The sequence below is a fragment of the Wyeomyia smithii genome, chromosome 1 (genome assembly GCF_029784165.1).
Source record: "Wyeomyia smithii strain HCP4-BCI-WySm-NY-G18 chromosome 1, ASM2978416v1, whole genome shotgun sequence".
In the NCBI taxonomy this organism is placed as follows: domain Eukaryota; kingdom Metazoa; phylum Arthropoda; class Insecta; order Diptera; family Culicidae; genus Wyeomyia; species Wyeomyia smithii.
Genome location: NC_073694.1, coordinates 36,423,573 through 36,438,190, shown reverse-complemented (window position 1 = coordinate 36,438,190; position 14,618 = coordinate 36,423,573). Strand labels below are relative to the sequence as shown.

Below are 14,618 nucleotides of genomic sequence, written 5' to 3'. Positions count from 1 at the left end.
TGCAACAAAAAACCTCGTAAAATTTGAAATCTTCGACAAAATTTAAGGAGGTACAAAATTTGGAATGATGTTTGCTAAATAATTTTGAAAGAGACTTACGAATACAGCTAATAACAATAAAAATCAGATGAAAAAGGTGCATATTCGTGACATTAAATTTGAAAAAAAAAATCATTAAGAACAATAAAAAAAATCAGCTTTTTTGAGATTACTGCACCACGTAAATGCCTGAATCCACCGCTTGAATTCAAAATTCAGGTGGATGAACCATTGTCAATTCTGAAATCCTTGTAAAAAAGACGTCTTATAAAAACGCGGAATAACTAACATTCATTCCTCCATCGCCAGATGACTCTACCTTCAGGTCACTCTATTAACGAATCTCTACGTAGAGACGTATCTCAATAAGGACATTTAGTATTTACGGTATTTTCTAGGCGCAGACTTCACAGAATTTTTGGAGGGCAAGACAGTTACGAAAAAACCTGATTTATCTGATTTTATTATTGCATAATGATTGAGTATTTGAGAACATTTTCTCAAATTTTCATAAAGATCTGAAAAATAGAGAGAGAGTTAGAGCGATTTGAAGCGCGTGTTTTTTTGTTTGTTTGTTTGTTAAATAACAGAACTTTCAGGAAATTACTACTTTTATGCAATAAAAAAGGTGCTACACGTTTAAAAAAATCTAAACTATGCTGTTTTTCTCGAGCAAAAAGGTATATAACCTCTAAAGTGATTAGAATGGCAGTTTTGATAGTAACTATCATAGACCAATATTTTGCAAAGTGGCGTGAGGGTTGTGAAGTTTAAAAATAACAAATAAAACTATCTGGCAAAATGATACGTTGCACCTCGGAAAACATTTTGGGGGAGGCAAACAGTGCCCCTTAAAATTTTAATAACTTGAAAACAACTTTTCCGAACTGTCAAAAAAGTGAGGTTAGGTCGTTTCATGCAATGATCTATTGGCCCTGACGACTCTGCTGATATTTGTTTGGTTATTTTTGCTTTTGTTTCCACACATAAATTGACAATAGACGTTTCCCGTCCGACCTTACCACCTATTTTTATATTTTTTCTTTGAAGTACTTTACATTCAAAGATTAATAGCGCTAAAATCAATTTTTTTCCATGAGTATTAAATTTACTATGATTTTTTGAAAAGTTGAAAATGCATCACTGTTGAATATTTTTTTCGCCTTGCATGAATGTTGAGTTTGGAAATTTACGTTCTTGCAGCGCTGCAAAATATTATTCACCTCAACTTTTTGGCAACATTGTCATTTTTGACATGTTGATGGTACTGGAATTGTTGACAAAACCGGACATCGTTCTATACACTATGAAAAAACTTCTGCGCGGAAATTCAAATAATTCTTTCGGAACTGCACCGAGAAAGTCTTGACGCATCTCGTGCAATAACGAGATTAAAACTTAACTTTCGATTCGGAGGTATCCAGCTTCCGTTAGCAAGACTGATTCGTTGCTGCTGCGACTGTATTTCCTCTCTTCGGAAAATGTTTCAGAAATAGTGGCAAACTAACCTTGATTTCTTTCAGCTTAAAACTAGGACGAATTGAATGAAACCCTAGAGACACTAAATCTAGGTACACCTCCATCAGTAGAATCCCTAATATAGTTTGCCTCGCCAACCAAAGCATAACTTTGTCGTTTTCCATCAACGATCATTCTAGGGGAACTGCTCCATTATTCATCTCAGCCCATATATTCATCTCATACAATATGAAAACACATTGAAAACAGGAAAAAACGCATATTTTCTAACTGAACCAATTTGCTAATCCATGGAATGGATTCTTCTTAGTTCACTTTAGATTTCTCATAAAATAGAATCCTCAAAAACTCACTTAAAAGCTTTAAATTTGATATTATAGTAGAGCATCTGCACTTGAAAACTCATTTAATTCAATCATCTACCCCAGAAAACAAAATCGGCGCATTGTTCTATACGGCTACAACGGGACTCGTTCAGCAGCCAACCAAAGTTTTTTTCATCACTAGCAAATCACTTTTTAGTTCAATCACTAAACAAAATCACTCACTACACAAAGAATACTTTAATCTTTTAAAGGTTCACCTTAAATTTCCTAAAACAAGCATGAATTAGCAGAAATATTTGAGATGAATTTCTACAATTCCCTAATTCCAACTGTATGTATTTTCATCTGTTTTCACTGCGTTGAAGAACATCAAAAGTTGTCAAATCAGTTTCTGTTAATACGAAAAAATCATACTGAAAATGTTGAATTATTCCAACATAATTGACATAAATCTACAGCACTGTAGTGGTTACCTAGGTTACCAATTTTGCTCGTGAACAACTGCAGCGGATATCTAGGTAACCTACTACGACGGGCTGCGGCTACGTTCATTCATGATAATGTGATTCATTCATGATTAACAGTGTGATGTATATGGGGGCGTCGTGAGATTAATAATTGAGCAGTGATTCAAGTTTTAAAATGTATATGGAAGCGTTGTGAAAAATCGTTTGTTTTAAAAAATTCAGGATAAATCTAGCTAATTTTACTTGGTGTTCAATAATGAACAATTCCATAAGAGCACGTAAGCATATTTAGTTCTTTTGTTCAATGATTTCGGCAAAATTTGGTATTTATTCCGTGCATTCGGCAAAATTTGGTATTTATTTCGTGCAAGCTTGTTTTTTGAAAATGCCCGTGCTCAGCACTGGAACGGCCGATTTGGGAAAACTTGAAATTTTATTCAAGAGGAATAGTTGCTCTAAGTTTTGGTAAAGGTGCCACCCCTCTGGACCCCTCCCCGTTTTCGTGAGACGCAAATATGTCTGTGTTTTTTTTTTTAATTTTCCAAACAGATTGAGCAAACATGGGAATTTTCATACGTATCAATTGCTCCATGTATCAAATCATGTCAGGTAGATGAAATATGGTATGTAAGTGGGAATTTTGGAGTTTTCAAATTATTTTAGTACAAAATCACACAACTACGTTTTTTTATAAAAAATCAAACAACAAACCCGTTTTTCAAATTTTAAGCTCTCCATATTTGCAGTTAGATCTCCTGAATCCATACGTGATGAAAAGTTTATTTTAGCATGCAAACATTTTGAGAAAACCAGTTTATTTGCACAAAGTACGTATTTTCATGGAAACCTTATTTTCCCAGTCTCCCACGGTAGGTTTCAACTTAGCACTTCAATTTTCAAGTTCTATATTTTTACAGTGACGTCTCCTGAATCCAAAGATGGTGAAAGATTTTTTCTAGCATGCACAGATTTGGAGATATCAAGTTTTCATGAGAAACTCGTACTTTAGTGAATTCAAACTCGATTTTCTCTAAATCTGTGCATGCTAGAATAAATCTTTCAGCATTTTTGGATTCAGAAGACGTCACTCTAAAAATACAGAACTTGAAAATTGAAGAGCCAAGCTGAAACCTACTGTGGGAGACTGAGAAAATCAGGTTTCCATGAAAAGCCGTACTTTAGTGAATTTAAACTCGTTTTTCTCGAAATATTTGCATGCTAAAATAAATATTTCATCGCGTATGGATTCAGGAGACTTTACTTCAAAAATGTAGAGCCTAAAATTTGAAGAACGGTTTTGTTGTTTAAATTTTCATAAAAATACGTAGTTTTGTGATTTTGTACTAAAATAATTTGTAAACTCCAAATTCCCACTTACATACCACATTTCATCTACCTGACATAATTGGATACATGGAGCAATTGATCTGTGTGAAAATTCCCAGTGTTTGCTCAATCTGTTTGAAAAATTAGAAAAAACACCGACATATTTGCGTTTCACGAAAACGGGGAGGGGTCCAGAGGGGTGGCACCTTTACCAAAACTTAGAGCAACTATTCCCCTTGAATAAAATTCCAACTTTTCCCAAATCGGCCGTTCCAGTGCTGAGAACGAGCATTTTCAAAAAACAAGTTTCGTCCCGGGTCTTTACGGGTTAAGTGAAAATAATCAATGTCTGAATTATATCTTTTTCGCTTCTCAAGATTTTACTCCTTTCCTCTTCAGAAATAATTTCGGGTTACGCCACTGCATCATACAAGTAATATAACGAGAGGAAATATTTATTTTGTGTTCGTTGATCACAAATTTTAAAAAAATGTGATCCAATTATCTGCCCATCATTGCATACCAGTCCCACCTGCATTTTTGTCGTTCTTCTAGTGAAAATATGGTGAATGTCTATCTCATTATATTATGTCGAAAATATAAGAATGAACCACGCTCAACAGCTGAAATAACTTAAGGAAGAAAAATACCTTAACGCGCTGTTTTGTCAGTTTGATGAAAATGAAGCTGGGACTGATATGCGATTATGGGCAGCTATCCGGAGTGAAATTTTTTTCGATGCTCCAGATAATCGAGTCCGACCTGTACTTTGTTATTTCAAGACATCCTTTAAACCAAATTTTCCATTCCATCCTTCCATTCATTAAACCAAAATAATCTAAAATTTTGTTAAAGACTCCTTTCTCCTATCTCAATCTGATTAAAAAGTATCTCACTCATTGGTGGATTGATCACCTGTTCTACATTGAATGATGAATTTTTGAATATCCTGAAACTTCTCTGAATATATGTTATGGCTATAATCAACATTGAATGACTATTTAACTAGTGTTCCATCACATATAAAAATGTCAATATTTCAGCCCCTCGATTAAATATCAAGTTTTTTTTTATATAAATTTCCGTTATGAAGTACAGTAGAGTTTCAGTTCCTTACTGAAATTTTTTTTATTTAATTTGTTGGAGGGTTTGATCAAAAAATTATGGGAAAAATTCACATTTTTGCGATATTTAATGGGCGCAGTTAAATAACTGAAAATGATACTGAACTAAACTATGTAAAATATTTAAAAATAGGGTTATACAAAAATAAAAATAAAAACTTTTTCCGTCACCAGATGTTTTTCCGATTGACCTTCAGATCACATTATCAACGAATTTTTATTCAGAGACGTATCTTAATGGGGACACTCAGTACCTAGGGAGCATATTTGAATAACGTTGCATTCATGGGAGAGGTGGGGTATGATCGTTTTGTAAAAAACTGTGACAAGGGGGGGGGGGAGGTGCTGGATTGAAATCGACGTATTTTTTTTTTGGAAGACCTATTTTGAAGTAGAATACTGCTCTCAGGAAGTTCGGCTACATAGGGTTGTGAAATGAAAATCTAAAACCGAAAAAAGTGAAAAATATGTCCAATTTCAAATGCTAATAAATCGGTTAATATTCGATGGATTTCCTTCGTTTTTGCAGTAATAGATTGGAGAATCTTCTAAGATTCTTCCCAAAATAAGATAACTGTAATTTTATTATTCACACTATTGTACTATTGAAAATAGTCAAGCCTTGTCAAAACGAAAAATTCGACCTCTGATTGGTCGTTATATGATCGCTTCCCAAGCACGGTCGACAGAATCATATACCTTGCAATTAAAAACATGCTATTTGGTCTATGTAAGAGCCTGTTTCAGCCGAAGCCACTCATAATAGTTCTAGACAGCGACAACAGCAATCGTCCTTCCTTAGCAGCAGCACTAGCCCTGTGGTTGGTCACGACGTCTCAGGAGCAGGGTGGTTCTTCTCAGCGTGTGTCGCCAGACTGCCATTATTCCGCCCGTGTTGGGGCAGCATGAAGATTGCCATCAGGAAATCCAATTTTAAACATAAAAATACCTTTTTCAAGGCAAATAAACAAGTCATTGGAAGTTAATAGTTCTTGACAACGCATTTCACTGAATGTGAAATAGCTTCCACAGTGCATGTTGTCCGTGTATCTTAATTCCCCCACTGTTAGGGCAGCTCAAAGGTTGCGATCAGCAACCGATTTTGAACCGCAAAATGCCTTTTCAAGGCAAATAAACAAGTAATTGAAGGTTAATAATTTTCTGGCATCAACACAAGCAGACCTTCTGTACGGGATACAATCAAATTCTGTTGTAGTTGTCTAATTTTTACTTAATTTAGTTAACCCCCCACTGAAAAGGCAGCGCAAAGGCTGCGATCAGCATAACCGACTTTGAATAACAAACTGCCCTGTTAGAACGCATTCACAAAGGCAATTAGTTCGACTATGCAGAGCTAATATGAAGTCGATTCAATCGATCAACATGAACAGAATTTCGTCGTCTCCCAGCTGCCAAGTTGCAACATGATGCAACACGCAACAGCGAGCAAACGAAATCGCTTGATGTTACAAACCGCAATAAGATACGGGTTAAAACCGTTGCGTGTGTGAAAGCACCATCGGTGTTTATTCGCTGGATACAAAAATCATATGCGAATTGTGGAATAATTCGTCTGAAGAATATTAGAAAATGGTAAAACTGAAAAGAAAGGCGTGGCCTATTTCGTAGCACCCTTCGGCTATAAAAGAGTGTTTCTGGGAAAACTAGCTACATTCATCAGTCGGATGGTGAGCTGGATGGACCGTCCACAACGTTGACAGCAGTAGCAGAAAATATCAGCACTTAGCAATAACAGAAGAAAGCAGCGGGTTGCGCCTGTGGCTGCCTTCAAATTAAACAAATCACTTGCCCTGTGGTTGGTCACCACGTCTCAGGCCTCTGCCAGGCTCAGCGATGCCAACCATTTTTTTAAAAAAAGCTGGAAGAATTTAAAATAAAAAAACTGGAGAAAACTGGATGTATAAATTTGAAGCTTTTACGGAAATTTATTTGATTTTCGGTTCAAAAATGCTGCATTGTATAATAGCATGTAACCAAAAAGGCTGAAAGAAAAGTTTTTACTGATGGAGATTATAGTCACTAGCATACTTGAAATTGAGTGGATTTCGATTAAAATCTTACAACCGAGGGGCATGAATGCACAAAATACTGAAAAAGCCATACATGTAATGGAGCTGAGTTCAAAAAATGTGGTGACGAACAGAAAACTGGATAAACTGGAACCATTTTCAAAAAACTGGAAATATTCAACCTTCAGCTGATTCGCTGGCGATTTTCAAAAAAACTGGAGATATCCAGGAAAAACTGGAGAGTTGGCAACGCTGGCCAGGCTGAACGCCAACGCGAGCGATCGGGCAAGATTTTTGCCGTACATCAGCCGGCACTTCCTCTAATGGAGAAGTTGGATCATTTTGTTTAGAATAATATCACTGCCGGTAACATTACACAGATGTGAATGCGTTATATCCGATATGGAATTGAACAATTGTTCTTTTGAGGACAAATAAAACACTTAATTTGAAGAGTTAATAGCTTTGGGTACAAGTAACAGTATGGTAACAGCCTCAGCGGTAGGTGCAGCCGGTACTTCCCTAAGGCCGATGTTATAAGGAAGTAAATGAAAGCGGCACGGCGAAACAGTTCGGGTGTGCTTAGACGCGCGTCATTTTTCGTTGTTGAGATTATTCCACACATGAAACGACGCGCTTTCGTACGATAGCGGCGGTATTAGCGGTGGATGCATTTGCCAACACTTACTCCAGTAAAGCCGAGTCTAATTTTCAATGTAAAAACACCTTTCTATTGTGTTGGCCGTGCGCATTAGGCCTCTGCCAGGCTAAACGCGAAAAGCGGCGCGAACCGGCCGTACGTTAATGTACAGCCGTAAGTAGAGCTGTGTAAAAGTATTCTACTTCAACCTTGCGGTCGTGGCTTTGCATACAACCTTCCTGTGATTTTTTTGCAGAAAAAATGTACACTGAAAATACACAAAAACATCGCACAAAGCTTTGCAGCGGGAGCTGTCGAAATCTATTTATCTGCGGCATTCAGCAATCCTCTAAAAGCTTTTCTTGCACGTAAACAATCTCTTGTATTCTCAACGCGTAGTAAAAATTACAAGATACTCGTTTCTTTTCAAAACTGGTAGGTGAAGCAATTTTTTTTGCGAATTCGTGAATATTTTCTGTGTTTTCTACATACATGAGCCGTATGAAGTTGCATAAACAACTTTTCTCCTGGTACCAAAAGACAAATTCTGCAAAGCGAAGGACAATTACATAGAGCGCAGTCAACACCGTACAAACTCATGAGTGATAAATAAACTGAATTTGATATGCTGATTTGTTTGTCTAATAATTTTTTTAATTTTACAGCTTGTTTTATTGTACGTTTTACTTAGAACGTAGAGAGGGGGGGTGCTGCTACGTTTTTTAGGAGGGGCGGGTTTAAATTTTTTGACCGAATCACAGTGGGGCAAATTGGTCCGTTGGTGCGACAAAACCTCATAACTCCTTAAAAGGTTGTTTCCACAGTGTTCATGTCTTCGGCAATGTTGTTCACCATAAAAACATTTTTGAAAAATGTGTTTAGATAGCTTAATTTTTTTTCTACTTCTTTTCTTCTTTTTTTTCTTTTTTTGAAAAATGTGTTTAGATAGCTTAATTTTTATTCTACTTTCCCTCTTTTTTTTAATGAAATGAATTATTGACAGTTTGTTGTTGACTTTGTATAGTTTTGTGTCAACCTATTATGTATCATCATTTTTGAGAAAGAATATTAATCATAATTTCAATGTTATTGTTTGTGACAAAATGTTTCAAATAGGAACATTGTTCAATTGAAGATTAGTTGGTCATGTTCCCTTTCTAAGAGCTCCTCTTGTTTAATTTTATTCCATTTAACATGGATACTTAGCGCTTAGTTTAGTTTAAAACACTGTTCACACAATAACAAACTTTTTCCTAGTAATAATAATTATTTTCGAGAGGTCTTCATACTACTGGACGTCAGTTTTGAAAGACCCCCGAACACAGTTATGGTCGTGTTGCATACACCGGCATTCAGCAAAGCCTATTGTAGAAAAGACATCGATATGGACACTGCTGATTAACGATTTTTAACATGAATTGACATGAAAACAATCGTTGCGAAAACTCGAATTACTCGGTAAGTCGCAACTAATAGCAGCTGATTTTTGGTTTAGTACTAGTCAATACCTTGTATTTTAGTACAATAATAGTGTCATAGCAGAATAACGTAAAACTTGTTGTTTTTCATATTGCCGGAAATGAGGAAAAATTACAGAAAAACTTGTTTTACATACTTATGCCTCCTATGAACTTATTTTCAGCAAAACTGCCTTAATATCACATTACCTCTTAGTTAATACTCTATTTCATGAGGATCATATGAGTTAGTTAATTAATTCCTATGTATTTGCATGCCCTACTGGAAATTTTTTTCTTTCATTTTACAAGGCATGTAAATCCTCACTTTCACAATATTGTAGCACATTTATGAAATCATTTTACAAAGTAAATTATCATGATTTCTAGTCGACAACATGTCTACTGCAAGTAGAAAATAAAATAAGGCATGAAAACTGAATTTTGTTTTTCTGAGTATTGTCGCAACTTTTCTGTGCGAATGTTACGAGGGGGAATGAAGGTGTTATTATAAAAATTCACATCAATGGACAACGTAATTCAAATTCCCTAACACAAAAAAGGTGTGAAAATCATGAAAAAAATGCTCCGTCGTTTAGGTATGCTCCCCTACGGCATTTTTTCAATGTTGTTTTAACGCAACACTCTTGTTTCTTTAATAGATCTTCCAGAGTCAGAAATTCTGACAGCTCAATATCGCATACTAATTGCAAATAGTTTACACCATAATTGACGGTCTTATTCTATTGGATGACAAACAAGTTGAGTTATAGAACGTTTCGAGTGTTGCACTGTACCGTCAATCGAATATTCCAGTTGTAAGATAAATTCGTCGAAAGATTACACAATCGGCGAAAAAATAAGCTAACTTTCAAGTAAGCGAAAGCAGAACATATTTCGCATTCGCAATCAGAATTTCAACAGTAATTTGCCCCATACTCGATCCAAATCACATCCTGTAAAATGCACCAAAACAAGTATAATTCGAAAGCACTACAAATCCTTTCACGATGCCATCAAAAACGTGATTTTAATAGTTTAGGAGATCGCTTTAAGAATCTGGATTTTTTTGTTTGATAACCGAAACTAGATTGTGTTTTCTAACACATTTTGGGACTGTGCTACTGCAATTGAAAAGTGTTCATCATAAACATTTTTTTTTTGTGCAAGCCAAAGAAACAGGTCATAATCTTAATAAAAACGAAAAAGCTGGATTGCTTGCTCTAAATTTCAATGACTTGGTTACTATCTTTCTGAACTGTCAAAAAAGTGAGGTTAGGTCGGTCCATGCAATGATCTGCGATGATTGACGCATTTGTTCACATCTACCATAATATGGCAGCGCTGCCGAAGTATCACACTCTCATACACATTCACATTGTATCGCAGTTCAGTTATTAAATCAATCTACGGTTCTATATTATGAAATGTTCCGAACTTTTTATACATTATTGTATAATCTGTCAAATATAATGGAGATTCGAAAACTTCCATAAAAATTTTGTGCCAGTTTCTATAGTAAAAAAATTAATAAAAAAATAAATAAATAAATAAATGCTGCTCAGTATAACAAACGCAATTATTACGTTGCATTAGATCTTTCTTATATTTTATCACAATTAGAAATCTGTGAGATCCAGATATAGCTCACATCACCTGAAGTATAAAAACTTTTAGTTTTTCAATACGTCATACTGATTAAAGTCCAGTTTTTAAACGTTTCAATGATGTAATTGATATATTCAAAATTTCCTTCCGATTATAATTATATTCTCGGGCCCTGATCACCGTGTGATTTATTTTGTCGGATTTAGGTTGACTTTCGGCGAACTTTCTGGAATCCAATTATCATTAGAAACAGTTTCAATCACCTAAGAAACAATAAACTCACCAAAAAAGGCATAATACATAAAACTTTATGACTCAACATTCAGCAATCTATCGCTATAAACTCAGCACATAAAGCACTCCTGTATCACCGCTAAATTGTCTCCAACGCTGACTCATCCTGTCAAGATTTGTAGGTAAGCTTCGCCGATTCAAAATGGCTTTCCAATTGCGCACCCAACCCGTTCCCAATCTCCCAATCATGTGCCTATCGCCAAACTGACTTTCCACCGAAAATTTCCACTGGTCCACTGGGATTACCTCATAGGACACTCCCCTTTTCTTCCAGCAGTCCCCATCCCACCGCTTTCCACAAAGTAAATCGCATCTAGGAACCCGCCCTATTTCGGGCAAGTCACCAGCAGTCAGAATAGAATTGTCACGTCACGTACGTCTTCCTGTTCCCTGTCCGGCCTTTTCTAAATTGTGCTGGAAATGTGTCATGTTGCGAGCGATTGTCACAGTGGAGGGGATGCGCTGATACATCACATGACGTGTTGTACGACATTGTCGAATTTTGTAGTGAAACATATCACGCTGTTGTGCGACATCGGGATGATGTCACGTGTCACAACCACTACATCTTTGCGCTTTGGAAGTGTGTTGGTGTTGAAACTTCGTGTCCACCGATCCGAAGCAGCTTCGGGTGCCTCGTCGCCTAGCAAAGGTAGTGTGAGGCAATTTCTGGCCAGCTGCAGAATGCAGTTCAGTCGTTGTTAGGCAGCCAACTTGCGTGGAAGCTTTCTCCTCGTCCTTGTTTTAGTACAGTTCTGTTCTTGAGTGTATCGCGTATCTTTTTACTTCACTCTTGTCTTGTTCTATCCATCCACCGGCCACAGGCAGAACAGTACCAACCGGCAAGTGTCAGTGTGTCTCTATTTTTGCCTTTTCTGTGTGTAGAAAAAAACAGTGCTTTCGCGAGCCGCCGCTCTATCTCTCCCGCTCTATCTGCGTCCAATCTGGAGGACGGGAACACAGGAACAGGTTTCGTGGGCCGATCGGCCAGAACATGAACATTTGCCGACCAACGGCGAAACTACAAACTGCGTATTAATTGGTGCTAGCAATTCGAAATCAAAACTTTCTTCGAAACAAACGCGCCAGTGCTACTGATGGATTGCTTCTTCGGAACTGTCGATTTAAGTGTTTAATTTGTTTTTTGTTGATAAAATTGTGTATCATGGCAATCGCTTTCTACTGTGAGGATGAGGATCCCAAACTGTTCCAAGGCTATTACACTGCCTTTGGATATTCGAGCTATCAGCAACAGCAGCAGCAAGCACACAGTCAAACGACTCAGCTGGCGGTCAGTGTTGACGAAAACAATAGCAACACTGGCAACTGTGCACTGCACGACCACAACAACAACGTTAGCAGTGACAGTTCTAGCAGTGTTTCCGCTGTCGATGACGGTCGGCAATTGATGCACATATTGCATCAGGTGCTCTACCGGTACACAATGGAAGGTGAGTTTGAGCTTTTCTTTGGTTTGGTGAAGTGAATTTTGATACCAAGTTTGAGCTGTTAGCGGAGCTATTCGAGCAGTGCGAATTTTCGCTGTTTGAGTATTGTGATCGTGTACTAATGAGATGAATATTGAATTGAGCTCTTTTATTAAAGTGATGGTAATTAAAGAAACTGCAATTCTTTCAATTACTGCAGCTTACTTTCACAATGAAACTTATAAAGAAACATTTCCCGTTTACACTTTTTAGCAAAGTCATGTGTTAAATCGAAAATATTTTGTTTTTGTTTTTCAGTCTACTGGTGACTATAGTTGTAGCTTTTTTTTGCATTTCCGATTAGTGGCAATAAAATTTGATTTTTGCATCAATATTTCGTAATTTATAATAATTTCAAAATATGTCACCTCTAAGCTATATCGTTCTAAAGTGACAAAGCTTAAGTTCTCATAGAGTTATCCCAACAAATTTGCTCTAAACTCATTATTCTAGTTTTATTACCAGATTCTCTTTAATTTGCATAATAGTGACATTTTGAACAATTATTAAAACAGAATTAGAACTAAACTCGGAACTATTATATAAGAAGAAGATAGATATAAAATTGAAATTTGAGAACAAAATTCTTTCTCAGGAAACTGTACAACAATTCTGTAATTTGACAATAATTTTCTGTAATATCTGTACTTTGAAAGATTCGACGACGACAATAAATTTTAACAATAAAAATATTTGATGCATCTGATTTAGATAATCTTTACTGGAATGTTTGAAAATTATTTAATAATATATTTTGCTGGCATGCGAATGAAATTTTACCCTTACACAGAATGATATATGACTCATTTTTAATTTGTGTTTTTTCCTTGTTTTGCTTTTTCCAGGAGCCCTCAGCCCGGCCCACACATCCTGTGCGTTCTGCAACAAAATATACTACTTGTTCCAGCTACTGTACTGACCGCAGCCTTCCTGGCGAAAGGTTCAACCGCAAAACAAACTGAACGAAGCAAACGAAAAGTTCCAATAAAAGCATTAACTCTCTCGGCGCACTTGCTGAAAAAGAGAAACTAAAGCGTAAGCAAACAAAAAAAACTTAAAAAAAACAATCATCAAAGCTAACGAATCGACGGATCGCATCAAAGGACACCACGAACTGTTAATGGAAATGTTAAGGTAGGTTCACACGAAGCGCCGCTTTACGAGACAACCGGTTCTAATTACGCTTTCTGTTTTCCACAGCCGCCACTGCAAAGCAGCCAGTCGAATTTTCACCGGAACACAACAAAGTCCCCGATCCGTCGATTTCCTGTGATGGAAGCAATTTTGTCGTTTTTAATTCTATGAGATAACTGCGAACCGTTTAGAGTGTATAAATACCTAGTTAACGTTGTAAAACTAGATAAACTGCAAACTGGTGAGTAACTCTTAGCGCAATTCCAACTGAACGTTTATCATAACAAACTCAAGGTTTTCCTTTCATTTATCGTTCCAGAGCAATCCAGCACAGAATTACGCAGTAATTTTAATGTTAGTCGTAAACTTAATCGCGCATTGTCGATATTAGAGGCAAGAACCTAGGTTAAGCTTTCTTCTGTTTTCCCCAACGTGATTTCATATAGTTTCGTATCAACAGTAAATTCGCTGTAGGATGTAAGGCACTAGGACAATGTTCGGTTTGCCAGCCATGTGCGCGGCTAGGCCGAAGACTGTTAGGAATCAAACTTATTGGAGGAGCGCCACGCTCACGTGAATAAGAAAATCAGCCACTTCCGTTCGATGCCAAGGAAGATGATCTCAGTGCTAGCTTTGTAAGGTCGTAAACCCCCCTCATCAGTAGCTTTTTGTTTTGCGTGTTATATACCAACGAGAAAGCTACCGAATCGACTGTAAATTAGCCTTTTTTTATTTCGGAAGCCACACGATTTATGCTCATTAATTTTAAGTTATGCTCGACTGTACCAACTATAAAGAACGCAACGATTCAGTTTCCAGTTTCTACTTAACTTAGCGACTTATTTTTGTACGTTATATAGCAGTAAGTGTAATGCTATTCAATTGAGAATACAACTTTAAAATGTGTTTATCATATTTCACTTATCACTTTATTGAAAGAAAAGCCATTGTCAAACAGATAAAAAACTCCAACTTTGACTTGAAAAACTCGCAGATCCGGTCAATAAAATATGAAAAAATTTATTGTTTTTTTTTTCGTATTAATTTTTATATACCATCTAGGAACAAGAGAAACACTGGAAATCAATTGAACTTTATTTATTTTAAGTAGGTATAAGAATTCTTCTCCCGGCTTCTCACGGTATATTCCAGGAAAGCATGTATTGGAAAATCATTTACCATTTTAGTAAAACCTGAAAATAGAGGA

The 14,618-nt window shown here is 36.4% G+C and overlaps 1 protein-coding gene across 2 annotated transcripts; it reads left to right on the top strand.

Moving 5' to 3' along the window:
- The first annotated feature begins 11,484 nt into the window (after positions 1–11,484).
- LOC129727095 (uncharacterized) lies at positions 11,485–14,326 on the top strand. Of its 2 annotated transcripts, none has more exons than XM_055684556.1 (4): positions 11,485–12,241; positions 13,123–13,411; positions 13,478–13,652; positions 13,731–14,326. In XM_055684556.1, the coding sequence occupies exons 1-2, from the start codon at positions 11,956–11,958 to the stop codon at positions 13,194–13,196; spliced, it is 360 nt and encodes a 119-aa protein (XP_055540531.1). In that variant the 5' UTR covers positions 11,485–11,955; the 3' UTR covers positions 13,197–13,411; positions 13,478–13,652; positions 13,731–14,326. The 2 variants fall into 2 exon arrangements, with proteins under 2 accessions (XP_055540531.1, XP_055540539.1); XM_055684564.1 differs by having other exon boundaries at positions 13,706–14,326.
- The last annotated feature ends 292 nt before the right edge of the window (positions 14,327–14,618 follow it).

Excerpts from the sequence above, each read along its gene's own strand:
- LOC129727095 (XM_055684556.1), top strand. The coding sequence starts at position 11,956 with ATGGCAATCGCTTTCTACTGTGAGGATGAGGATCCCAAACTGTTCCAA. Across the intron at positions 12,242-13,122 it reads CTACCGGTACACAATGGAAG|GAGCCCTCAGCCCGGCCCAC; the intron begins GTGAGTTTGAGC and ends TGCTTTTTCCAG.